Source organism: Falco rusticolus, chromosome 9, assembly GCF_015220075.1.
Source record: "Falco rusticolus isolate bFalRus1 chromosome 9, bFalRus1.pri, whole genome shotgun sequence".
NCBI classification, from domain to species: domain Eukaryota; kingdom Metazoa; phylum Chordata; class Aves; order Falconiformes; family Falconidae; genus Falco; species Falco rusticolus.
This window is the reverse complement of record NC_051195.1, coordinates 16,321,682-16,349,426: the sequence shown is the minus strand read 5'-3', so window position 1 is coordinate 16,349,426 and position 27,745 is coordinate 16,321,682. Positions and strand designations below refer to the sequence as shown.

The following is a 27,745-nucleotide window of genomic DNA, read 5'->3' as shown; positions in this document are numbered from 1 at the left end:
GGAATAAACGAGTAGGAGGCTCATAGAAAAAGAGCTTTAAAAAAACCCAAGAAAAAGAACAAATTCTATACCTTAGATTCTGCCTCTGCAGCTGTTGGTGATATTATGAATGATGAATAGATATCCGAAGGTATGCCTTCTTCCAGCAGAGCAGGGAAGGGGGGAACTGCAGGTTGGGCAAGTTCAATCACATACTGTCAGTATTTAAAAAAAAAATAAATAAAAGGAAAGAAAAAGCAAGTAATTCAGGTTTAATTATTGTTCAGAGGTTTATTGCAGATTTTTTAAAATAGAAATGAAATGGCTGGCAAACAACAAAAAACAATACCTTTTTTGTTACTATCCAGGTGCTCAGAACTGGAAAGCATACTGAAAATTATTATAGATCAGCTTTAATTTCTAGCTGCATCTCAAGGGGGCCTCTTTATAATACTTGGAAAGAACAGATGATTTTCATAATTTCATAACACTACAGCTTCTTACTCATGTGGATAATTAAGTTTAGCAAACACAGTGCTTAGGTAACATGCAGTCTTCCCAATGCAAATTTGTCACTTCTGAACAGGGATCTTGGTTGCATTTTCGAATTAGAGGGCCCAGCTGACCACTAGATATTCTATCAAAGGAGTCACGTGGGGTAAAGTTGCAGTGACACTGCATCGAATAAGGCTGTAAGAAAAATATTTTAATATGTGACTATAATTTAAGAGTCTCTAATGGCCCAAGTTTTGCTGCTTCATCAATTTGCTCCTCTTTCTCTTTCCTGTGAACATGGGAACCTCAGTGCTATTCTGCTGGCGTGTGAACTGTGGCTCCAGGAATGCTCTGACAAGGAAATGGCTTTCCCCACCCGGAGCAGCTGGATGCAGCACTTAATCCATGCTCAGGCTCTCACAAGTGATGCAGAAGACAGCCCTGTGTCCTCTAAAGGGACAAGTTTTTGTGTCTTTTTTTTAAAAAAAAATGGATGACAACATACGTGCCAAACAGGGGGACAAAAGGCGTTTTTGGACATGCAAGGAACAGGGTATAATACTAAAATGGTATGTTTGGGGCCGCTGCGATGGGAAGTGCCCGCTGAGAATACCAGGCAGATGTTCCAGTTCTGAGTCAGCTATTATAAACATGATTTTGCTTGGATGGTGTAAGTCAACTGCATTAATTCACATCAGCGTAATTGCAGCTCCTATAAATTAATTTCCTCATACCTTTGAAATCATAGCTAGCTTGATATTTGGTTTATTTAGTTACTTGCTACAGTTAAACATGCTGAAAATATTAAAGGTTCCATACTTTTGCAAAAGTGATCGCAAAAATTGAAAATGAACAGGGAAACAGAGCCATTGTACTATATTGCATTAAAAAAAAAATCTCTTTTGTAGTCCCAGAAGCTTTTCAGAAGCTATATTTGGACTTTGTCATTATCTTCAAGATTTCCTGTCATGTGTGAGCTCTCTAGAAAAGGTAGGCAGTATTAACCCATGTTTATAAGAACCCAAAAGGCTGACAGAAAGATTTCCAGAATGTCAGGAGAAATCCAGATTTTATAGATACAGATTTCCTGTATCACTTGTGGCTCAAATTTTACAGTACTACTGCACTAAAGCCTACAGACTCACAAAAGGAATAATCAGAAAGTTTAGGTTTTGCATCAAAATGAAAAAGCCTTAAGCTGAGCTAAATGTTATTCTTTCTAATACAAAAAGAAGCTTTGTTTTCCAATTCTATTTTTTTAAGCAAGAGCTCTTTTGATTTAGCAAATATTTCCATTTTCTGTGATTTCTTACTTGATATTTTCTTATTTTAAAATTAGCTGAATTGGATGCGAATTCACAATTACTTTCTGCTTCCTTAAAATAACATCTTTTGGTTAGTTGGTTAGCTATTCACTCAAAACATTTTCTTTGTTTAGATTAAATCATTATTCCATTTATTCCCTCCAGTCCAAATTAAAAAAATATGAAGTAATGTAAAAAATCTAGACCAGGTTTTTAAAAATCAATTCCTGGGTGATCAAATACATTTTTGTGTAGCATGGATAAGGTTTTCAGAGGTTTTGTTTTAGAATAATATTTTTACTTCACTGCGTACTTTTAAAGAGAGCCATTCTTTACTCATCTGTTCCATGTCTAATAATAACCCTTGGATCATTAAAAAATAACGAAATTACAGCAGAACTAGTCTCTTTAATGAGCCATAATAGTCTCAACATTCAGCCAAAAGTTTTTTTTTTTAAAAGACTGTGAAACTTCTGTGTAGAATATGAAGTATTTTGTTTAGTAATAATAAGTTTATGAGCAGTACCACAGTTTACAGCCAAAATATAGTGACCTAAAAATGCCATTCTGCATTGCTCCTTCCTATACATTGTGTCCTTAACAAGTCAGGGGAAAATTAGAACGAATGAATTGTGGCGAGAGCCTGAAGCCAACAAATGTATTTAAATGAATCCTTCTGATGCAATACTTTCCTTTAAAAAATACAATTAAGTCTTTGTATTTCCTTTGAACAAAACCTCATGTTTAATAGCACCAATGGCTCTGTAGTAAAATCTATTTAAAAACAGAGGAGACACAGTAAGTTTTATACAGTTACAGTGGCTTTAAAAAATGTTGCTAGTTTCTGAAGTCTCAGTAAATTTATGGTGAATTACTTCCACTGACCTACATTAAAAAATTCATCCTGCTTTTTTAATTCCTGAAGATTTGTCATTATGTGAGCGTTATTCACTATGACAAAGATGTATTACTCAAAATGTCCTCTTGAATCAATATAACTATCGAAATGTGAGAAACAGTTTGGCAAGATGATAATGCCTTAAAATTAATTGGCAATATTTTCCTGCACATTGCGGTCCAATGGGTCCAAGAGAATTCAAACATAAAGAAATCGTAAGGCAGTTGCACAAATGTAGATGGCATATCAGTGTCAGCTGCAGATAAAAGGATGCTCCAAAAGAGACTGGAGGGAGCAGAAGTTAAATACAATATTCTTATTAATTCCTAGGTGTGGTGGGGTGCCCAAAGGCCTCTTGAATCTGGACAGGTTAGAGCAGGCTAAAGGCTGCTCTAGCACCCAGCAGAAGTTAATGTGGTAAATATCCTTCAGTGTCACCTTTCTTTGCCACCCAGGTTGCACCAAGCCTCGGTGCAGTCACAGCTGAGGGCTGTAGCTGGTGTTCAAACATCATTCTCAACGTACAGCCCCACATCACGATCTTTCTCTAGAATTCTTTCTAGTAAAAGCGTGCATAAAGAGAGCTAAGTACAAAAAGTGTCATGTTGTTCTGTACGTAAACCCACATACTTCTTGCTGAGAGCTAGCAAATTACCTTTTTACAAATGTAGGCAGAGCAAAGACAATAAAATAGTATACAGGAAAATTTCTAAAACAGAATAATGGCAGGAAAGAAGATTGGTAAAGCATTCTAATAAATGAGTTCCACAGATGTGGTACTTATTATACAATTAGCTTTGCATAACTTACCAATATACCATTACATTTTCTCCCAGATGTTATCTGTTACTTAAATTCATTTTGCTTAAGTTACTATTATTGCAGGTTTTATCCACACTGTATTTTATTATTTAAGTTTCTGTGGCATAAAACAAGCCCTGGCTGATAGCATTACTTTTAATAATATATGTAAGAGGTTTTAGTATTATACAAATGGCTGCTGGGTATATCTTAATAGTCATAGCACAGAACGTCTGCTCTCAAAATATTATGTAGATTAAACCCAGCTATTTACTTACACCCTAATTCAAGTTATTGGAAAGATTTGCAGTATTTATGTATGTGGTATGAAGGGAAACAATCTATTCTGGGAATAAATATCAGAGTTTGTAAATTAGCAAAGCTAAGGTCAAGGTCAGTTTGGATTTACTAACATACTTGCTGAAAACTAGAATTTGTAGTTTATGCTTACTTATTTCATAAATGAGAAAAGAGACTGAGGGGGTGGTGCACGTGCCTCTTTGATACAAGGCTTTTGTATCACAGAAACATTTTAAAACCACCTTTTAGCTTAATATTGTCTGAAATTCCATACTCCTCTCCACAAAGTCCTAGCATAAATTCTCTGTGGCTAATCTTAGCAAACATAGGAAAATAATTATTTATAAGGATTGGAAATAATACCCCACATTCTGGATGGACCAATTCTAAAGCCTTGTAACATCATTCAAAGCCTTTCAATGGATATGGATTTGATTTTATATGAATGACAGATGCATTTTAAAAAAAAGTGTTCTTTGTGTTGTTCTCTATATTTGTATCTTCTGTTGGGTTTTTAATTGCATGCCACAGGACCTTATGCTACCAGAGACCTGCAAAGACTTCTTTCTCATATATATGTGAGATTTGCTATGAAACAAAATATTTAATACAGAATTTACATTAGTTTGCCATTCATGCTAAGCATGCCCAGCTGCACACCTACAAATGTGCTGAATTTCAGTTGCTGGAATAAAAGGCATTTACAAGATATGGTTTGTTAGCTGCCTGTATTTCATGTGGTTGAATTGGAATGAATAACTAATGGACAGAGATGCACTGTCTCATGCTAACTCAAACTAGCCTGCCCTTTTTTTTTCCCCCTCTGCTTTTTAACCTGCCAACATATGCAAACACAACAAATCCACCCTACCTGCCTTCTGAGGCATCACCCACCAGCATTCCCAGCTGCTGATAGCTCTACAAATATGTTTGCCATCCTATTTTGCAGCAGTGTTACACACAAGGTCTGAAGGACTGGAGGATATGATGAAGCACTCAAAAACTTAATCCAGATATATGATCTGTGCAGCGTGACTAAGATGGCAGAGCTTCCTTCTGACGCCTTCACTGTGCACATTTGTATTAATATTTAAAGTAGAATTAAGATCAATGAGGGACTAAACTTGGCCTCTGAAGTATGTTCCCCAGTTGCTAATGATGCACATGGAAATTCTGTGTGCATGTTCCCGGGCAGGAGTTTTCAAACCACTGTTTCTTAAATGAGACAAAAGTTCAGTAAGTCAAAGGTACACTTTATGCTCTTTTTCCTCATTTCAGAATTCAAGTTAATATGTTTTAAAGAGAGTTTTCCATGTTTCTGAGCTGAGATGTGAATCAACTTGGTTGACAATACGTCAGTAATTAATCTAGTCTGAAATAGCCATCTGAAGCAATTTGGTGCCTACATTGACAAAACAGGATCTACTCCTCCCCCCAGGAAGCTGTAAATCAGTCAGTGACATCTGGCCTCAAGGACATCAGAGTCATCTGAAATGTGGTAATTTATATTAATGAACATCAATATTAATTTTTAAATAAAAAGAATTTGCTACTGCCATTATGTTTACATATGGAATATTATTTATAGATCGTGTTCCTCCTTTCCTACATTTTGCCCATAAATTACTGTAAGGAAACACTGTCACAGTTATAAATATTTTTCCTTGGAGTTAAAGCTTTTACATATCCTCTTACTGTTTTCAGTAACTATATGAGGGCAACAACCAGGATTTTCTTGCTACTCCAGGAACTGCTGCCAATTTTAATGCTCGACTGAGTAGAAAAGGGTGCTTCTAAAAAAACAACCAAAGCCTTCCTCTCTAGAGATATCTTAATGCAGAGTGCCTTTAATACCTAGATTCTGTAAGAATATCCTAACATACCAGAAAAAAAATAATACTGATTTTACTGGGCTACAGTCATCTACTTCTGCTTTTATCAAGCTTCCAATTATTACTGCCAATTCACAGATTATTTAGAAAGACAAAATAAGAGACATCCAAAAAACAAAATCCCCAGTTGGCTTTCATGCTGAGGACACATCGCTAAATGATTCACCTTGGAATGGTCACTCTAAATTCACATTGTGTTTAGCATTGCCAAATCCCCTAGAGTTATGGGATTACAAGAGAATCTCAGCTTTCATTTAAAAATAAAGTTAGTGTCTAGCTCTTATGGTTGCAGAGGAAAGATTGAAAACATAAATCTTGAAAGCTCAAAAACTAGACTGCAAGCAAAATGAACCAATCAACAGTTATTTTTAAGCAGCTCTCATGATTTTTTGGGATCTGTCTCACTATTTTAAATGCTTGAGGTTAACAAAACCCTTTTAAACCAATGCATACAGATTTTGAGGAGGGGTGAAGGATTCTTTTTTAGCAGCTGAAAGTACAACCCTTGCCTGTCAGGACTCTGAAGTGCCACCCCCCCGCATTCCGCTTCAAGGGCACCCGTCAAACAAGCAAAGAGCAGGCAGCTCCTATTCTGGCTGTACAGTTATACTCAACAGGGATCCAAATCCATTAAAAAAAACCCCCAAAACACAAGAACCTTTCCCACAGTGACCACCTACCTGCATCTACAAGTACTTAAAAAAAGTAAGGCTTTTATTTAGTTAGTGATGTGATCACATTAGAAAACCGTAAAATTAGGTTCTATTGAACCCAGTGCTCAACAGGCAGCCCAATATTTTGGTGGCATTCACCTTACTATGCCAGAGCATCACATTTCCTTGTTGCACATCTCTCTTTCTAAATCATTTAATTAGGAAAGATCTGACGTGAATGCTGAAAACATGATGATAAAAATGTGAAAGCATACTCAGCCAAGTGCATTTTGGTACCTCTTTCTGGGAGGAGGCTTCATACATTTTCTAAAGACTCACTCATGTCCTCAGAAAATCAGTTTGCATGAGAGCATGTGCCTTTGGCAACGAAATGGCCTATAAGAATTAAATTGCTTAGAGGGATGGTATTCATCACACCTGCTTTAGGGGCTTAGTCAACCCCCAAAACCCCTCCTTGCAGTAAGTGCAAAGACAACTGCATCTCCTGAGAGACTGTCAGGACGAATAAGATAAACTAAGAACCTAACAATGTTGCTTAATAATATGCTTAATATACCTGCCCTGGACCACAGCGAGCAGAGCCTATTACCTCTTCCATTGACTATACAGGGAAGCTAGGAAAGCTGGGTTCCTCACTCAGGCTGCCTGGTTTGCCTGGTGCTGGGAAATATGAAATATTCCCTTTTTTATTCAAAGGACCACTGTAGAAACTCAGCGGGCACCACACGTTTCTCCTGCAGCCCTGAGCATGTACGGTAAAAGTCAGACAGCTGTTGGCACTATCCCGGGCTGTTTTTTCCAGGTGTTGCATCTGAGATGCAGCAACGTCTCACCAACTATCACTGTTCCACAGGGCTTTAGGTCAGCCCTAAGAGTGCCAACAAAATGCTAATGTAGACATGCTTATCCCCAGCATGTATGTTTATCTCTGGCATGTCTCAGGCTGTGTACACATCAGCCAGTGCAGGCACGTGCCCAGGGAGCTGTGTTTTACCCTACCAGATTTCTCTCAGTTCAGCAAGCACAGTCTTCAGGCTTTTTCTAAACATGAATACCATGTACATGCAAGAAAGGCACCAAGAAGATTCCCCCCAAAAGCTGGAAAACATTATAAGAAACTTTGGAAACAAAAAGGGTTCAAGAAGTGATTGGGAGCTTCTGCTGAGACACTCTGACAGCAGAAGAATAATGTTTTGCTGTTGATATAGTAATGTGTAACCACTGCCTCAAGTTGGACAGAGGTCCCTCCTCCTGCCTTTGTCTATTGGCACTCTTGAACAGCATTCCCTTCCCTTTTTACACATTTCCTCTGAAATCAACGTTTTTTCCATGCAGGACTGGCCACGGGAAAGCCCCTCACACAACTGCCCCATGCTCTGTACATTCCCACACCACCAAACGACAAAGGAACAAGCTCTTTCTAAACTCTTCTCAGTCATCAGGTGCATTAGATGTGAATAGGCTTGTCTATATTGATTCACCTCTAGCTGATGTTACAGAAAAAATCTGCTCTAACATTTAAAAGGTTGCATTAAAAAAAAACAAAAAACAAACCACTAAAGAATATTGATTCTGAGCTAAGAGGAAAAAAAAATTGCTCACACAATTTAAAAACTACAATATAGATTTTTTTTGGAATATGCTACATTAGAAAACTTTTCAGGATATACGGTCACATAAAAATGGGAAACTTGTGTTCTTTGTTATTAGACCTAAAACATAAAGTCTTTGCTTGAGTGTATAAGTTTCTGTTAAAACAACAATTTGTCCCGTGGACTGTAAATTCAATTACTGTTTTTATTGGAATCACATTTTGCTTTGGAAACAATCATGCAGAAAAACAACCAATAACAGACATCTTAAAAACATCTCAAAACAGGCATGGCTCTGAGAATAAATCAGTTATGGTAATTCTTCCACTGTGAACTGCAATGTTTTTAAAATCCATTTCCATATTTTTAATTAACACCTAGTTAAAAAAAAATATCTTACTGTAGGTCATTTTAATCACAAATTGGGAAAACAAATTTATTTTATCAGAAAATTGACTCAACACTGTTTTAGGGACTTATTTTTCATGTTTTTATCATCAAAATTAAGTTATTAACATACATTTCTCAATTTTGGAATGCAGAAGTAAACCAATTTTTCTCTCAAATTTCAGAGTTACAGTTTTCAGTCACCACTCCATGTAAAACTAGTCTGCTTTAACACCAGAATATTTGATCAGTACACCCAAAACCCCACATCAAAGCTATCAGTACTTCTTTACAACTGCATTTCTATATAACTTGAATCTACAATATTCTAACCATCGCCTGTTAGTCAAAAGAAACCATCACTTCCTTATGTGACACTTGAATTTCATTCCCCATTGTAAACAGGCTCTCCTTATTACAGTACATGCTCATAAATCTGTTTATACTGGATCTCAGCTTGAATGCTGGGGTTATTTTAACTCTATCTTATAATACTGTCATTCACATCAAATAAAAATGCAGTTGTGGATAGGGGCAGGGTTAGCCTGGTGAACGCAAGAGTTAAAGCTTTGTTTCAGCATAGCTTGGCTTGGTGGGTGATTTGAAATCTAGTAAGTTTCCTCTTGGTCAAGTGCCAAAGCCAACCACACCTTGGATGATGTGAGGTTGTTTTTGAGAAGGTAACATCTTAAAGATTGTCTCCTCCCACTCTGACTTGGAAGGTTTCTGAGAAGAGTCATTTCCATTTCTGTTGGGGCATGAAATGGTTTCTGGAGAAAAAGCACATGAATCTCACTCTGCTTTGACTTGTTAGGAAGCTCATGACAAATCATATAATCCAATGTGGATATTTCAAAATTTATTTTAAAAAAGCATGAGAAGAAACAAGCGCTTCTACTGAATAATTTCTCCCCAGATTAAAAAAACAACACCCAACCAACAAATCAACACTCACTTAACTCCTTATCCCTTATAAACTCTTAAGTTAACTTCATCTTTTAGAATATTACCACACACACAAGCAACAAAACCAATAAAAATCTGCCATTTTTTCAAAGAAGGCTTCCACAATCACACAGAATTTTAACACTAGTCAGAATCCAGAGCAAATGTTTCAAACTTTGAAGCGAAAATCTTCAGTCGGCTACAGAATAAGTGAATACGAAGGGTACTGGGTTGGATTGTACACTACTGGCTTTCCTCTCCTCCCCTTGTGTTTTGTCTTTTTAAGAAACAGTTCTACAAAAGTAGGCAAAGACAATGTGATCATAAAGTTTGCACAGTTTGCCTGATGAGATAAAGACAATGTGTCAGCTTTTGATGGAAAAAAACTAAAGCAATGATGTCAAGGGTTTTATCTATTTATTCCTTTTAGCAGCACCTTTTCCCTGGCAGCTTTCCTAAAGAGCAACATCATAAGTACCTAGAGGGAGCAAATGCCAAACAGCAGCACCTTCTCTTAAGAATGCACAGCTATACCCAGAAACATGACATTCCCTGCTCTGAAGCTGCTGTCTTTCGCTCTAACCCTCAGAAGAAAACACCTATCAGGAATATCAAATGTGTCTGGATTGCCAGGCAGATAAGTTGAGGAGAGGGTAGAAAAATCACTAATGGCTGGAAAGCTCAGCTGGCAATGGAAAGAAAGGCAGAGTGGAATTAAATTGGTCCTGTGGAAAGAGAGACTTGTTCAGCAGCTCGGGGAAAAGCGTGGGTCAATGTGCAGAGAAAGAGAGCAGGAGCGATGGGAAGTAGCTAAGAACAGAGTCTGATGTCTCACGTGCAGAGGAGAAGCAGTGAGGCTGAACAGATCCGTCTTCACTACGCCGGTAGCAGAACGCAGTGCTGAACTGTACGCTTAATTATTCTCATCTCAAGCTCCCCTTTGGCCCCAACTGCCAAGCACACCAGACTGCATGAAGCAGCTGAAAGTCTAGCGTGGCTCCAGCAGTATCTCTTGTCACCAAACCAAGATTTTAACTGCCTTTTCCAATAGATTCATAATCCAAAGATCATGTCAAAGATGGCACTCTAAAGACTTCTGGAGCTGGGCCCTATTCACTTCCTTATCTACGTCAGACTTTCCCTCTGATAATCCCCTTCTCCATGCAGGCAAAATATCATGTACCCTGGTCCTCCTGTCATATAAGTCTTTATTTTGATTTTAGCGTTTGGCAGAATGTGAAGCAACTGTCACCACTGCCACTGGGTTTGTGTTTTTGCATTGGCCAGAAATATTCACACAGTCTTTCTCCAGCCGACACAATCCATATATATACACACACCAATCTATACCTATGTAACTGTGAATTGCTGTTTAAGCCTAGAAGGACTAACAAATCCAAAACAAAAAAATGGCTTTTAAAGAAGGAATCAATACCAAGAGCTGAAAAGAGAAAAGACCCTACTAGAGACCCTAAAGAGAAAAGACCTTACCAAACACAATAGGCAATTTTTCAGTACAGTCCCTTTGCACACCCTACCTTCACATTTATAGGATTTACCAGTTTAAGTGTTCGTTGCAGGTGTTCTTTATATCATGTATGCACCCTAATAAATCATACTGGATGCACAGCTCCATGTAGAAGAAACAGAGTTGATAGGAGATACCTTTGAAAAACTTGGCCCCAAAACCAGAGGCAGGTTATTTCTCCATGACAACAAGTAGTTTAACAGATATATTTGTCTCTCAGTGGTAAATTAGTCTCAAAGCATCCTCCATCAGAGAAAGATCTTAAGGCGCTCTTATAATATAAGTCATTGGCAATGTGAGCACTTTAACTGCATTTTTTTACAGCCCCAAAATTATTAAAATGCTGAACTTTAAATAATTATATTTCAACCAGTGTTTTACTAGTTCTCTCCCTACCTTCTCTGATTTTAATTTTCTCACTTGTCAGCATGTCTTGGCAGTGAGAACAAGAAAGACCTCAAACCTTTGCTGATTGCTTTCCACACAATCTGATTTCTATAAATTAGAAGTTGCTGATGGGGAAGCAGACAGCAGTACCCTTTGATCAAGATACACATCTTGATCTCTTTTATCATTTTTTTTTTAAAAACAATAATATTACAACAAAAAGAAATCATCATACAAGCTTTTCGATCAAAGTGTGTCACTGTCTGCTTCCCAGTCAACATACTGCCAGTAAATTGGCAAGGTGCCCAGAAAGAGCAGGCAGCAGCTGGTGGGTTTGATTACCATCTGTATATCCACTAATGTATAAAATATTATGTCTCCATCTAGTGGGCAACGGCATTTGACAGGAAATTGGAAAACTGGTTGGAGTCTACTTCCGTGGATGGCAGAAGGAGCTGCACTAAACTCCCCGGCAGCAGAATTCAGCTCTAAAGCTGTATTACATTGGAAAGCCGTCTAAACCAAGAAAGGCTTGGAAGCCCCACTGGTGGTTCCATCCCTGTGCTGGCATTTGCCCTTGAAATCATGTTTTCTCCAGAAGCCTTCATAGAATATCTGTTTCTCTGCTCTCCCAACAAACCAGCACCCTAGAAGTCTTAATGGCCAAAATTTGAAAATGCAGAAGAGATAACAGGGAAAGAAAGGTGAGAGCAAGGATGTCATTAATGTCCAGAGCATCTGAGCTCCTGAAACAAACAGTAAGGAGATGAATATGCCAGGAAAATGTCTTGCTTTAAGAAGAATTAAACTACAGCATATTAAAGAATTATGTGCTCCCCGACCCCGACTACTTGATGACAGGACATGCAAAATACTACATTAACTTTCTCATGCGGCTTCAGATAATAGCCTTGACTGAACAGCAACAGGGGTAACATGAGATAACCAAATCTGTTTCTCAGGAAAGTGTCATGGAAACAGTCCTTGGGACATGGATTTTAGAATCCATGTGGCCACCCAAAGAAGAAACTGAGGCACAAGCCAGTGCCGTGGCAGGTCTCTCACGACAGACACAGGCCTAGAACAAACAGTTAATAAAAGACGAATGCTATCACACTTGTTATACCACCTTCTTTTTCATCGATTACCATCCTTTTTGACAACAACTCCGCTAGCAATGTACTGACTGGACATATTTTATGCACAGCCATCTAGTGTGAAAACTGCATCCTAATGAAGAACTATCAGTACAGCAAAATGAAATAAAAAACAACAACAAGATCATACTATTGATTTTTTTCCATCCACATATGGACTAGACCTAAATTCCCTTAGCTTAAGAAATCTGTTGAGATAATTCTCAACATAGCATGCTTACATTTCATTTAATGACTTCTCTGGATGCACGATAGGTCCTAAAATAGCTCTTTTTGTCTGAATATCTTTTAATAAAGTTGTTTAAGATGCACTTTGATTTGACACACTTAAACTGGTTACAGTAAAGCATTTTCTACTTTTATCATATACTCCATTGCATTAGAAGTAAGTTTATTACTCTATAAATAATTCATTCAAAGGAATTTCAGTTTAACAGCACCTAATAGACACAATCACTTAAGATAGCACACTGGCAAATTTCAGCTTTAAATCAGAAGTCAATCTGTCTTCATATAAAAAAAAAATCAACTTATCAGAAGAAAGCATCATTTTTAAGACACTCAGGCATGAGTGCCTAAAAATGAAGTCAATACACGCCAACAACTTCTGTGCTAATTTATTATATTGCTTGTTTGTACAGGAAAGGGATGAGATTTGTTTCAATCTAATCTAATTCCCTTAATTTCAACAGAAACTACAAGAATTAGAAATGAATGTTTTTCCCCCAACAATTTGCTGTGCTAGAAGCTTTATTTCTCAGGTCAGCACTCTCCATTTTTTGATTGCTCAATGGGAGTGCCACAAGGGCTAAAAAAAGAAGGCTCTGAAACTTTAGGAAATAGAAACTGCTGACTACCTGGTGAAGGGATAATGATTTATAATATATGAATAGGGGCAATAATTGGAGAGCAGGCTGTACTCAAAAAAGCCTTAATTCACAGATCTGACATCAGAAAGTCATAATCCATCGATCTAGCATCAGAATGATGGATTATGACTTTTTAAGAACATGTAGACATGTCAGCTTCACGAGCATTCCGGGAATCGTAGTCAAATTGTTTTACTGAGGTCATTTGAACAATTTCAGCTTTTTCCAATAAAGCTGATGCACTAATATTTTGACATGTAAAAGTTCTGTTGGATCTATTTTTTTTCTTTCAAAACCTAAATATCCTCCAACCAAATATCGCAGGTTGCCATAACTTGTGATTCGAGAATATATTTTTTAAATGACTTCAAGTCTGTGTCATTTTTTTACAGAGATTACAACAATTTTAAATCCTAGTTGATTTTTATGTCAAAAAAGTTCTGTATTCAAATTTCGATGCAAAAAACCCCAAGGTGCAAAGTGGGGAATTAATTACCCTGTTTTCTTTCAGGAAGCACTGAAATATACTATGCACATTTCCCCCTGGACTACTGCAAAAATATCTAATTTTTGACCTCTAGCTCTTTCCTTTTTTCAACTCTGATTAGGTTTTAAACTGTTACTGCCAAATAAAGTTATATATGAATTTAGATGGAATCATTTATGAACAGAAATAATAATCTTGCAATGTGTGAATACCTAGGGGTTGAAATATGTTTTTTTATACAGAAGATTTTGACATACTAACTCCAAAAGACATCTAGCCTTTTCAGTGAAACACTTGGAACTTCACTTTCCTCATAAAAACAAACATGGGCTAAGGTTATTGAATGAAAAATTCAGAAATGTTCCAGAGATCCTTTCACTGAGCATCACATACTTATTTATACGTAACCACAATTTCATTCCTAAGAGTCTATTACAAAATTTTCCAGTAGCATTTCCCCATTACAAATAAATGAAAACACCTATAAATTAACAACTGCTACATTAAGACTAATTCAATGGCTTAGATGGGTAAGAGTTCTTAAAAAAATGCTTTTTGCTCCAGGCAAGTGTTGAGAAAAAAAAGAAAATCCCACATTAGATATAAAATATAACTAAATATTTTCAATGTATACACATATTAAAACCATAAAAAAACTGTGACTAAAACCTCTTCCAAAGGTATAAAAACTTTAAGTGTACAAGTAACAAGGGCTAAAGGGCAAAAGAAACAAACTAAACGCCAGCTTTGCATATCTCTGTTTTTCCCGCAAACTCCTTTGTATTTTGCCTAGATAGTGGAGTTTCTCATCTAAAAGGCTGAGTTTCTCCTTCTCCGGTCTTTCTCACTCTATTTCCCTTCTTACTTGTAAAATGTTTTAAAGAGAGCTTATTAATAAAGTAGTTACTTATGTGAAGCTTTTTTTTTTTTTAAAAAAAAAAACAACCAATTTTTGTGTATGTACATAACTAAAGCCACTATGGAAAGGAGAAGTCAAAGGGCTCATTCACAATGGTTGAAATAGCTTATTTCCTTAAAAACCATGTACATCCAGCAAAGGCATCCTGGGTCCAGCCTCAGCCCAGGTTTCAAAACAATGAACCAAAGGAAGAAAAAAGTTGTGGAACAGTACCCTTTAAGGCCTCAGTAGTTCAGAGAACAAAAGGGAAAAATAATGCACTTTTTACAACAGTAGACAGAAGCAAATTACTTCATTTTGTCAACTAAATATGAAGTGGCTAATAAAAATCATGGCCATGTTGCACACACTCCTTCCTCTAAACACACCTAATTTTCTTAGAGGTCTCACATAAAGGGATCACACCACTGAAAAGCATCTGCATCTTTCGAAAAGCCTTAAACACCACCACCACACAACTGATCAAAAGAGAAAGTACCTCATTTGATTAACTTTACTGGGGAATTAACTTTGGCAGGCTGTAATTACTCATCTGGAAGGCAGTCATGAGGACACCATGGCCAACAGCTTTCTGCTTGTGATTTATACGCTTGAGGTAATGACAAGTGGTCAGGATATCAGTTTTGCAGCTTCCTTCAAAGAGCCTGCTGTGCAGTGCCCTAGCAGCATCAAACTAGGATCACTACTACTTCAGCATCAAACCATCTTCTATCTGAATTTTCCTTGGATCCTTTCCGACCTAGTATTTACCCAACTCAACTCAATCAAACTTATGACATCAAATGAGACCAAGTAGGGTGGCTACAACCTTTCTGACCTTTCCAGACTGAAGAACGAATACAGCCCTTAGGACTGCACGCAGGGGAAGACAGGAGCCTGGTAAAATTGGTATCTCCTGATTCCTCCTCTTCTTTGGACTTAGGCTTTAGTCCTACCTCTTTTCCTGTTATGAAACTGGTTGTATCCGTTCCTTGTCTCCACTGACACCACTAATTCATTTCATATATATTACGAAGCAGCAGTCAGATGTTAACTTTCTGTCTTTAATGATGTGTGCTTGAACCAATGACCTTGAAGTGAAAGGCTCTGTAGATCTTTAGCATTCCCTCGATACTCCAGGCCCCTTTATTCATCTAGTTTATAAGCAAAACCTGTGTGCAAAAGGAACGCTTACTCACAATTACTATTATGATCGTTCTGCTGTGGCAATACATTGCACTGAAAAAATATGAATGATAAAATGCATGGGTTAGTGAAGTTTAAATCAAGCAAATGTTTAATATTAAGCCATTTCATCTTTTTCCAAAGTTCGGCAAATTTATTACAAAGCATTGGAATTGCACTTCAAGCCCTAAGGCTTGCAGTGTTGGAGCCTGCCTGATTAATGTAATTAAAGAATGGCATAGCTCAAAATTTATTAAAAATTAAATATATGTGGCCTTATTGTTTACTTCCAGCTGACAGCATGATTTCTAGCTAAAAATTTGCGCTGCTTAATACCTAACAAGTAGTTAAAGCACATCCCCTTCCTCCTGCTGTCCATGTGATTAAAAGAGCAGAGGTTAGACATGGCAATAAAAAAAAAAAAATAATTGGGGAATTCTATTTTTGGTCACAGTGGTGCTTAGTTCTCCCTCCTCATTTTTACAATAAGCAGGTGCTGCTGAAGAGGTGGAAAGTCTCACGGCAGGAGGGCATCAACCTGAAGAAGGGTAGGAAAAGGTACCCTGGGACAGTCTTCCTCCCTTCCACAGTCATTAAGTATCTTGTATTGCATTTTTCCATCTAAGTCAAGACCCAGCTTGCAGGAGGAGCCAAGCTATATGAATTAGGCTACTAGATACACATAGCTTGTGAGGCCTGATCCAGAGTAATGTTCAATGGGTACAAAGCTGGCAAGTTTATGTGGTGTAAAAATACTCTCACACAGTGCTTTTGAGACACTTGCAAGTGCATGGCCAGCAAATGCTGGCTGGCTAGCGTACTGAGGGATCCCGGAGGTCCAAGAGGCAGGTTTTATGGGACAGAAACCTGAATTTCTTCACTGTGAAGCCACAGTAAAAAAGCTTACTTATTCTGCAAATGTTGCCTGCATATCTCCATTTTCTCCTGCAACAATTCTGCAATTTCCTTCAGCCAGTGTACTGATGAGCAGCCCCTCCCAGTACATGAGGAGGAAAGTGAATGAAAAAATTAAAACAAGTTGGCAAATGTACCTATATATACATATTTCATGTTAGCACAGTTATGCTTTAGAAATTATGGCAACAGCGATAGAATTCTGCTGCTGTGATCATGGATAATCAAAGCAAGTGAAAAAAAAGTCAGTGCTGAAATATTTTCAAAGGTATGAAAGTCTTTACTGTCGTGTAATTTAAATTTACTTGCCATTACTTGAAATTTCCTTTCGGCTGCGTGATTAGAATTTAAATGCTCCCAAACAATATTAACAAATATAATTCCTGTTATATTGTAGAAATACCACAGCAACCTTCCCTTAATGTTGAAAACTAACTAGGCTCCTTAATTTATTACAGAAAATACAAAGCAAAATTAGTTAAAATGTTTTGAATATGAAGTCTTACTTGTGAATGAGCCACAAGATGAACTAATACAGCACTTTCTACTCCATTTATATGTACACACACATCACAAAGTTATAGCAGTATTCTATACAACTGTAAGTATGGGATGTTTTCATTTTTGCAAGAATATATTTGAATTTAATAGTTTTCAGTTTGAGGCTCCATTTTGCTACCATTAAACACTATGGTAATGTAGTGTCTATTTGAGATAAAATCATAGTAGATCCCCTGAAATTACTTGGGTACAGTAGATGGAGATACCTGAATTGGATTGTAAATCCTAATGGCACACTCAAAATTTATACCTGACAGCAGTAAATGAAGAAGAGACATTAAAAGCTTTTTCATGGGTTATGCCATGATGAATTTGTCCAAAAGTCCCCACCTCAACAATTTCTTTAATTTTAGAATTTGAGATATCATTGATGAGTAGAAATTACTGTTCCCTGCAGATGGAGTTCAATAGAATATTAGTGTCACATTGAAGTTTTTATGCAGCCCAAGTAAACTGGGTGTTAACAAGGAACTAGTTGACAGAGTCAATCTGACCACCAGGTAAAAATGAAGCTGCAGCACCCTGCTGCACCAATGCTGTTTATTGTAGCATTGGGCAAGTTTAGTGTACTTTTAACAAGAACCTTTATTTATTCCCCCTGCCATACCGAACTTACTGGACTTGACACACAGAATCCTCTAAGTGGCACAAATCTATAAAAATGGCCTTTATACAACTGAATTCCAGAGTAGGGTTTAGTTTGTTAACATTCATGCTACCTTTTCTTTGCTCTTCATCCATTCCTCCCCAACTGATTTGGAAGGAAAAGGCAAAATAAAAATAAAACAATAAAATTCTATATTTCTGTATAGGTTGGAGTTATTGATGCCTATCTGATTGAGCAGTTAATTTTGCTTCTAAAAGTGGTAGTACATTAACAGATAAGTGTTAAGGAAGAAAACAGGTTGTCTCTTTAATTGCATTCACTACAAAGTGGAACAAGAACAATTCATGTTATAGTCTGCAAAGTGGTAAATGTATTAAAATGGTAATCAAGCACTGAAAAACTTTAGTGTCTAATTCCCAATTCCTAGAGCAACCCACAGTCCCTTGTTTAATATACCATGTCCTGTTGGCCATTTAACGCACTGTCTTCAAACTTCCCTGTTTCCTAAAGAAGCTCCCTTACTGCAGACTTCTACATTTTATTCTAATGCATATGGTTTGCTGCTTATTAGTTTGTGTAATGTTCCCACTACTATGAAAGAAAAAAAATCCACAAGTTCTCATTTTATCTTGTGCTTGTCAGATATTAAGATTCTCCTAGTCTGTCAGACTTCTAAGCTTGTCTAATGTCTGTCATTTGTATCCAAAATTAATAAAGTCTATCCATGCTGTATGATTTTTCAGTTGCTCTGATTCTGATTATACACAATAATTTGTAATTTAAATTCACAAAAAATGTGGCAGTGTAGCAATGTGTTTGCAATGTCAGTTTTTAAAGGCTTGGCCTTTATGACTCTGATACCAAAGCCCTGTTCTTTCCGCTCATTATAAAGTTCCAGTAATGCTTGGACTGACCAATTACTTCTGGTAATTTGATTATGTACCCTCTTTCTTTTATTATTTACCCATTTAACTGAGGATTGATCAGAACAAAGAGAGACAATTAAATATGCTGCAATAAAATCAGTATGAATAACAAGAGTAGGAACTGAAGTTAAACCAGCAGTAGTTAGGAAACATGGAGATAAGACTGAAATCCTGTCTTTAACTTCTCCTATTGTGTTTTGCTGTGCCATGGTTGCAAAGAAAAGGATATTATTTTTACATTCAGTAATTCAGAGAGCTATATTTCCAAGTGCAGCAAGGAAGAAGGGACAAAAGATAAAATCTCTGTCATGTCAAAATGAGCAATGTTTGGTTCCTTGCTTCCATCTTGACAATTTCTTGATTTCTCAAACAAAATGTGATTGCTAAACAGAAATGAATGGTTCAGTACTGAGTTACATACCAGCATGCATGCACTATCAATAGACTCAAGGGGTCATTCTCAAAATGGACAGAAATGTAATGACATTTTTAGAAATCCCACCGGAGGGCACCACAATGCATCACTGGTATGACTTAAAAAAAAAAAAAAAAAAAAAAAGCAAAAAAAAAGCCTCTAACCCTCACTTTCTTTTAATCTAGGCCTGCAGGGACAACAGTAATGCTCAAAATTGAAAATAGTCCCCTGCAACAAGCCTAAGTAAGGGTAAAACCTTGAAATACTTCATTTGAAATACGATCATTACCAGTAATTTAACATTTCTCCAAATGTAAATCTTCAACTACATCCTAACTGCTGAAGAATACAAAAAGCTGGCAAAGTATCTTCCTTAGAACAAAAGAAAATCATTAAGAGTCCTAAATGTATAACAGACAGAGATGAAAATGATAAATGGGTGTCATGAATACAAAATGAATGCTAAGAAAAACTCTGAGAGAATGTTAGGCAGATATTCGAAGTAGAATAAGCTCTAAGGAACATCCCTATCACTCCTCTGTTTTATTAAACAAGAGTACTACACGTTGTCAATGGTTGCAATGTATTGCAAAGCTATTCACAACACACATTCAGTGAATCTGAAGATACATACCTGAATTCCAGCCTGGTAGTGCCTGAAACTTGCCCACAGCCTTGAGCAGTCCAAAATTCCCCCTGCACTCGGCACGGCACTGGCGAGGCCGCCCCTGGAACGCTGTGTCCAGCTGTGGCCCCGCACGGCCAGAGGGACGCAGAGGGGCTGGAGCGTGTCCAGAGCCGGGCAGGGGCTGGGGAAGGGGCTGGGGCACCCGTGGGATGGGGGGCGGCTGGGGGGGCTCAGCCTGGAGAGGAGGGGGCTCAGCAGGGCCCTTATCGCTCCCTGCAGCTGCCTGACAGGGGCTGTAGGCAGGGGGGGTCGGGCTCTGCTCCCAGGAAACAAGGGACAGGACAAGAGGAAACAACCTCAAGTTACGCCAGGGGAGGTTTAGATTGGATATTAGGAAAAACTTTACTGCAAGCACGGTCAAGCATTGGAACAGGCTGCCCAGGGAGGTGGTGGAATCACCATCTCTGGAGGTGTTTAAAAAATGCATAGATGTGGTGCCTAGGGATGTGGTTTAGCGATGGACTTGGCAATGCTGGGTTAATGGTTGGACCTGATGATCTTAAAGATCTTTTCCAACCTAAATGATTCTATGAATCTATGAAAATTCAAGACTTCTCAAGCACGGGATGTTTTCGCAACTCTGAGACCATATTTGGACGGCCTTGCTATAAATGAAGCACACAACATTCATCTTTATCACTTAGAATCTATGCCATTTCCTTAGACTGTATTCACAAGCCAAATCTGATTTGCACAGTCAAACTACAGAACAACTGCACAGAAGACGTTGTTCCTTGTGTAGCATTATCTAAGTAGAACAGAGACAACAAAACTTTTACCAAGCATGTGAATTCTAACACTAAGAAAACAGTAATACATGTAGTAGCATGTAATGCATGTAAAATGTTCTGTCCTGTGAGAGCAGTAACAGCATTTTCTGCATTTTGCAATATTGTTGGATTCTTGTAGAACCAACCAAAAAGATCAGAAGGACCACTCATCATAAAAATTGGAGAGCACAATGTTAATGTGTTTCAGCTGAAAACATCTATGTTTGGGTTTTATCCTGGACACAGCACCATTTGCAATGTGACTCTGCAGAATGTATGCAGGCTCTGGCATAGGCTTTGCAGTCTGTGGCAAAGGCAAAATTTGAGGGTAGAATCAGCCAGGGGAGGGAGGGGCAAATAAAGTTCATACAAATAATCACCACCTTAGCATCTCAAGGTCAGCCAAAGATTCTGCCAATTCTTACAAGGAAGAAAAAGCAAACACTATGTATAAACAACTAAGTATTCCTCCTCAGCTGTTTTAAGCTGGTCAAGAGGGGACTCAGGATGACTTCACTACCAAATCTTCAACAGTGCAATGGCAAGCCAACCCATAAAACACTTCAGATAATAGTCTTAATCATAAAACTCCAAAAGACTCCAGCTGCTGTCTTTGCAAGCTCACCCTGAGGAGATACAGTACAATCCAGCTATTACATTCCTCTTCTGAGCATCAGAAGTGGAAATACATAATAAAGTCTTAGCTTCTATCAGCAACGCAGTGGATTTGAGGGAGACTCACAAAGTGTGAGGTTAGTTACGGCTGGTGAAAGTTACGGATAGGAACCTATTTCCCAAAACAGAAGAACAGGAGATAGTGAACCTGAGTGTACTAGAGCTGGTGGAAGCTGGCCGTCAGTGCACACTGAAACAGGGATTGGAAGAACAAAATTTTCCCCTCTGCTCTGTCACTAGCATCCTGTAAATGACTCCTGCTTCAGGATTAAATGGTGAAAGAAACAGTATAGGAACTTGTCATGGCCCCGTTCCCTCCTATCTGCATAGCTGCACATGGGCTATCTCAGCTTACCACAGGGAAAGGAGGGCACGGAGAGTGCACTAAGCCCAAGTATATGGCTCTTCTGGTATCATTTGGGAGCTTCTTCCCATATTTCTGGTGCCTCATAATATCATTGCAGTATACTCAGACTCTCATGAAAGAATCAAACATTATGCTTTGGATAAAGTCCATCCCTTTGCCAAATGTTTTCCCCATTTAAGCCCTAATAAAACCATTCTGAGTTATTACACTGAACCTAAACGGTATCAAAGTCTTCTAAAAGTCTAGCAAGCGACAAAGAACAAATAATACAAATGTTGAAGAAAACAATTGTTTTGTTAATGCTCTATTTACATAGGCATTTTATCCATCTGTATATTTAGTAAGCAAGGCAAATTAATGCAAAGTATTGCCATTTCCTAAATGGGGAAAAAACCCACCCAGTAAAATTAAAAGAAGGCTCCCCCCAGTCTGCCTTTCTCTGCTCCATTCCAGATAGACACGCACACCTCCCCCGTAGCCAGGAACCATGAAGTAACTGGAGAGGATTCTTCACAGACAGATGTAATTTATAACAAAGACAGGAAAAGGCAACCCTAACTCAGAGCTTGCTGCCCTTCCTATAAAGTTCACCTCCTTACCAAGAAAAAGCAGAGAATAATTTGTTTGCTTTCTGTACTCAACTCCTTTTTCTTTTATTGTGAAAAGTTTCCATTGTCCTTTTATGTTTTGATTATTGAGTAAGTTTAAAGACTTGCCAAATAGCCCTAGATTGTTAACAGACCACCACTATTTAATTTTGAATGCTTTAACAAAATAAAGGCACAGTTCACATTAATATTCTATGCCCTCATTTTATTTATTATCTTTTCTTTGAAATTTAAACAATTTTCCTAGCTAAGGTTTATTAAACGTAAGCCTAAGTAGCAATATAAGTTACCTCACATACCAACCAGAGATCCTATAAAACTCAGGTTTCTAATTAGTAACACCACATTTTGCTGAGCTTAGCATATTTATAGGAAATCAAAATAACGTTTTATGAATTAAATATCCAAATACATCAGATTCAATGTTCAGTAAAAACACTTTATGTTGTATCTTATGACAAGTCATAAAATTCAAGGTGAAATTAGAAAACATACACTCTTACTGGTGCATTTTTAGAAGAGACTTTAAAGGATTGCAAAACTTGTCTGTTATTTAGACTTTGGATACATTTGTCCGTACAACACCAACAAAAAGGATGAAAAATTATAAAAAAATATATTGATTTATAAATCATCACAGTAAAAATGTGCCATGCTGTTTATTTATATGAATAAGGTCAACATGTTATTCATAACATAAGGTCACAAGATGTATGAATTTGATACATAAATATTTACCCATGGGGATACATTCCCATGAAATATCACATCACTTGTCCATTCCACAGATAGTTTTATGAATATAATCTAATCTTCATGATGATGAGAAGCTGCAGATAAGGTAGGGAGTACAAAAACATTTGTATACTGTAGTGTAAGTTCATGGATTTCTGCCTGCCAATTAAAAAAAATGATGCTGGAAATATTTGAAATAGAGCAATTGTTCTGGCAAACCACTCTTCACTAAGTCACACCAGACCAGCAACTGGCAGACAATTTAAAAAAAAAAAAAAAAAAAAAAAAGCAGCTGAATTTGAACTAGCAAAATATAAATGAAACACAGTACCTTCTTTAATAACTCCTCAATCCATGCTATGTTAATGGAAGAATTTAACACTGAAAATAGTATTGTTGTGCAGCAGACATAATGCATTAGGTTCATTGAAGTAAAATGTGTCATTTTTTTGGGCAGATTCCTTACAAATGTTATTCTTTGACTTACCTACCTACAAAATTAGGATGGACTTTGCACAAATTACTTTCTGCCAACATGCCAGCAGCAGCCTACCTGGTTCTCACCAGCTTATATACAAAGCTCATTCAACACAGTTTGCCAGATTGGCTGACCTAGCAACCTATATTCCTGGCTCTCTAACAGCATGCCTTATGGACAGCTGAGGGCACACTGCAGACCCCAGGATCACGTGGACCTTGCTCTGGCAGAGCCAGCTACACTGTATGGCACCAGGATGGAGCTTGGGCTCTGAAACAGTCTTCAACAGCACTGCTTTGGTGTGAGGGAGTTTAAAGAGAGATGCAAGAATAGCAATTCTGTTAAAAGTGTTTATTTTTTGTTTTAAACTGGAATTAAATCAAACTGCAAAAATCTCAGAATCATCTATGAAACAAAATTACCAATCTTTGCTCAGCTCCAATTATTTTGTTTTATGCTGGTCAAGTAAAACAAGAACTCCCATAGGGCATCAACAAGAGTACATTATTCAGGAATACTAAAAAAAATAAAACAAAATTCATACCCTAATAGTCTACCTTTGGGTACTTTGGTAAGCCATTTTAAAATTTCCCCAAGTCAATACATTTCTGCCAATCTTATTGTCTTCCATGATAATTTACATATTGATTGATAAATACTTTTAAACATGTACTATAGTTTTCTGATATAGCATTGAGTCATCTGGATCTTACAATATACCAATGAACAGCAGAAACATGCTGTCATTAATATGCTGTCTGCCCTTTCAGTCAAAGCCTACAATTCCTAGTTGACCTGCATTCCAGCAAGTAAATAAGCCATCACTGCTGTTATCAGAACTATGTATGTTTACGTACATACACACACACAGAGAAATCAAGCCACTTTCTAAATGAATAATTAAAATCTCAGAGAACACATCTGTGTATATATTAATTCCTGCAGAGTTCCAGAAATGTTTTACTGCTAATAATTCAATTTTTTTCCTCTGTCTCTTATTTAACACCATACAGTCAGAAAATGTGATGCTTTGTCTACTGTACAACTGAAATAAAAAGTTATCAGCTTCATTTTTTTTTCCTCTAGTGTCTTTAGCTTTTCATCTTCTAGACTGCTGTGAGCAATGCAACCCCAGTCACTTCTCAGTTTAACTCTGTGTATGTGAATAGGTCCATTGAAATAAAAGTTCCCAAGTGCTTAAAAGGAGGCACTTGTTTAAATGCTGGCTGGGTCAGAACCATAGCATTCAGCATACGGAAGGCATAGCCTATGTCAGCTATTTGGCATTTTTCCTGCCTGAATGTTTACTTTCATGACTTCATGCATGTTACTGAATTAAAAAGCAGGTTTGTTTTATATTTGATGTTTCCTAAGAAAATAATTTAAAACCCATCTTGTCAGTCATTCTCTAAAGCAAGATTTGTAAAAGTACCCAGCACCAGCTTACAAATTCTACTCTCTGAAGCTCTCACTGGCTTTCAGGACATCACAATTCAGCTACCAAAACTCAGGAATGTTAAAATTGCTGTAGAAGACCACCAGCATGCGGCTGACAAGAAAACCTAACTGTTAAAAGGTCAGTGTATCTCCACTACTGGCAACTGAGTATACCAAAGACAATCTTAGAAAAACAAGGATGGTTTCTGCTGTGCAAGGTGTGCTTAAAATATTTCAAGTAACACTGCATACAATTCCAACAGACTCCACTATTCATTCAGATTAATCACAAGTCCTTCAGGATCTCTCTGGTTATAGCCAAAGCAAGATTCAAGATCAAAGGTCTGAATATCAGTGATTTTTGTCACAAAACCCACTGGCTCTCCAGCTTCTTACCTCAGTAATCTGGTCTTGGGTACTACACAGTTCTGTAACGGACATCAAAAATTTCCCCTCAGACATCAAAAGACCAAGTACCAGTTTGCTAGTTTAAAACATTCATAATTGTAAAATACTGAAGCTGTAGTTTTGATATTCATAGCAGTAAAGGCTTGAGGAACATGTTTTGAAGAAAAAAAATAAATAAGGACGTGGAAATTAAAGAAAAATGGGATACAACATAACATCAGTTTATCAAAGATACACGATGGCAGACTATTTTCATAGTTTATTTAATAAGATAACTAATTTTCTAGACAAATGTGAGAGACATGATCAGTTCATGACAGGGCAGGAATATCATATGGATGGGACTGAATAACCTTGAAAACTATTCACTCTTGTATTCAATGACAAATTATGAGGTGACATTGTAGGGACATAATTTTTTTAAAACCTACTGTGCACTAGGAGTACCTCAGCTGGAAAATACAGTAATAAAGGAGAACCAGAATAGCAGACCTAGGATGAGACAGGCACATGATACAGGTATAAAATGTGATTCTAGGACCTATCGTGTAGGCTGTTCCCAGTAGATAAAAAAAGGCACTATTGATATTGTACAAGGCCTTGCTTTTATCTCAGCAACAATTTTATGTCAGTTTGGTCACTTAGGTTCAAACAAAACTGATTTAAAGTGGAACAATTATAGAAAAAGGCCAACAGGATGACTAGAGGCTGGTACGTATGTAAGAACGCATGTATCGAAAGCCTACCTTAAAAGCAAAGATTAGAGAAGGCTGGCTTTTCTACTTTAGCTAAATGAAGGCTGACAATAAGATTGCTGCCTCATTATACACTAGAAAAATAAACACCGGGGATGGAACAAGAACTGAAGGTCAATACGGGCACAAATTGGCACAAGGACAAATGCACGTAAGCTTGTCATGAATACGCTTAGACTGAAAATCAGAAGTTTTATGACCATTACAGAAACCAGGCACCAGGGCAGCTTTCTAACTGGAAGAGCAAAGACAAAAAAGTTAACTTTTTGAGACAGACTTTGACAAGTTTCTGAAGAGGATTTTATGTTTTTCTATGAGAAAGTGACTCTATAGCTGACAAGTGAAGACGTCCCTTCTAGTCCTGTGTCCTATGTTCCTTCCAAGCAGACTTGATGTCTTTGCCATGGTGATATTTACAAAACAACGCTACAGAAAATCAACTCCGTGGTTTTCAAGCATTACAAATATCTGAAACCTCCAAGCTTTGAAAAGCATGCACTCCATTAGCTGGGGAATGAATCTCTCTAGTGTGAACTGATATGCTTATGGAAATGTTCTGGTTTCATAAATCTTTAAGTGCAGTTCTCAAGAAATCATTGAGCAAATTTGTTTAAACAATGATTGACTAACCAATCTAAATATGCAACACCTAATGAGGATTACATATCAAAGTCCCAGACTTTGGGTCTTTTGCCATCAGAAAAAAAGGCTTTATTAGCTTTCAAATAGTATATTCTTCCTATCCACCCTCTTAAATTCAAACACAGAAGGGATTTTGTTCAAACTTTCAAAAAAAACCCAACCCACAACTACATAAAGACCAGACATAGTCCAAAAGCTTAATGTTTCAGAAAGTAAGGAGTAAATGGAAAGCAGGCATTAATGGAAACTGTTTTGGAACTCTAAGTACAGAGGATGATATCTAGTGACTGCTATAATACTGAATCTGCACTGCCATTAAACTTAATCTTCGATATTTTTATTGCAACCTGACCCACTATGACATCTCTAAAGAAAATTACATTGTACACTACTATTTCAAGAAGTCAAACTTAGCTAGTCATCTGGGCCATAAAATAGCAGATTACTCCATCAGGCTGGCTAAAGCAACTAGGAATAAAACTAGATTTACCAACCACATTATTTTTATTAGGAAATGTTTCAAAGCAGACATAATCCCAAAAGACCTTAGCCTCATTCCATCCAAAAATACACAACAGAGAGCAGCAAAAACATGAACTGCAGTATAAGGGTACAATTTGTAAATGTGAGCAAAAAATACTAGATATGCTGTAATATATCATCCTATCAAAGAAAAATAAATTAACTGAACACAGAAATAGAAAAGAATAAAAACTTCTACACAATTTTTGTATGAACAATTTAAACCTTTGTTACAAGATCTGACGTGTCAATACAAATTGCTCCATTGATTCCCTGCACATCAAGATACAGTCTGTACTCCTTTTGGTTTCTTTGAAATTGCAGGCTAATATAGGTATACTAAATGACAGCTAGAGAGTAAAACCTCCAGAATGGGCAAAAGGATAAAACAGTATCTTTAACAATATTCCTGAAGAACTCTGGTATGTTAGCACTACAAGCATTTTATTTTGGATCAT

General features: G+C 37.3%; 1 protein-coding gene across 1 annotated transcript in view; it reads right to left on the bottom strand.

The window, feature by feature from the left end:
• CABCOCO1 (ciliary associated calcium binding coiled-coil 1) overlaps positions 1–27,745 on the bottom strand; it is a 56,796-nt gene that overhangs the window by 4,231 nt on the left and 24,820 nt on the right. The window contains exon 6 of the mRNA XM_037400070.1: positions 72–194. Within this exon, the coding sequence (XP_037255967.1) occupies positions 72–194 (123 nt within the window). The remainder of the gene's footprint in view (positions 1–71; positions 195–27,745) is intronic.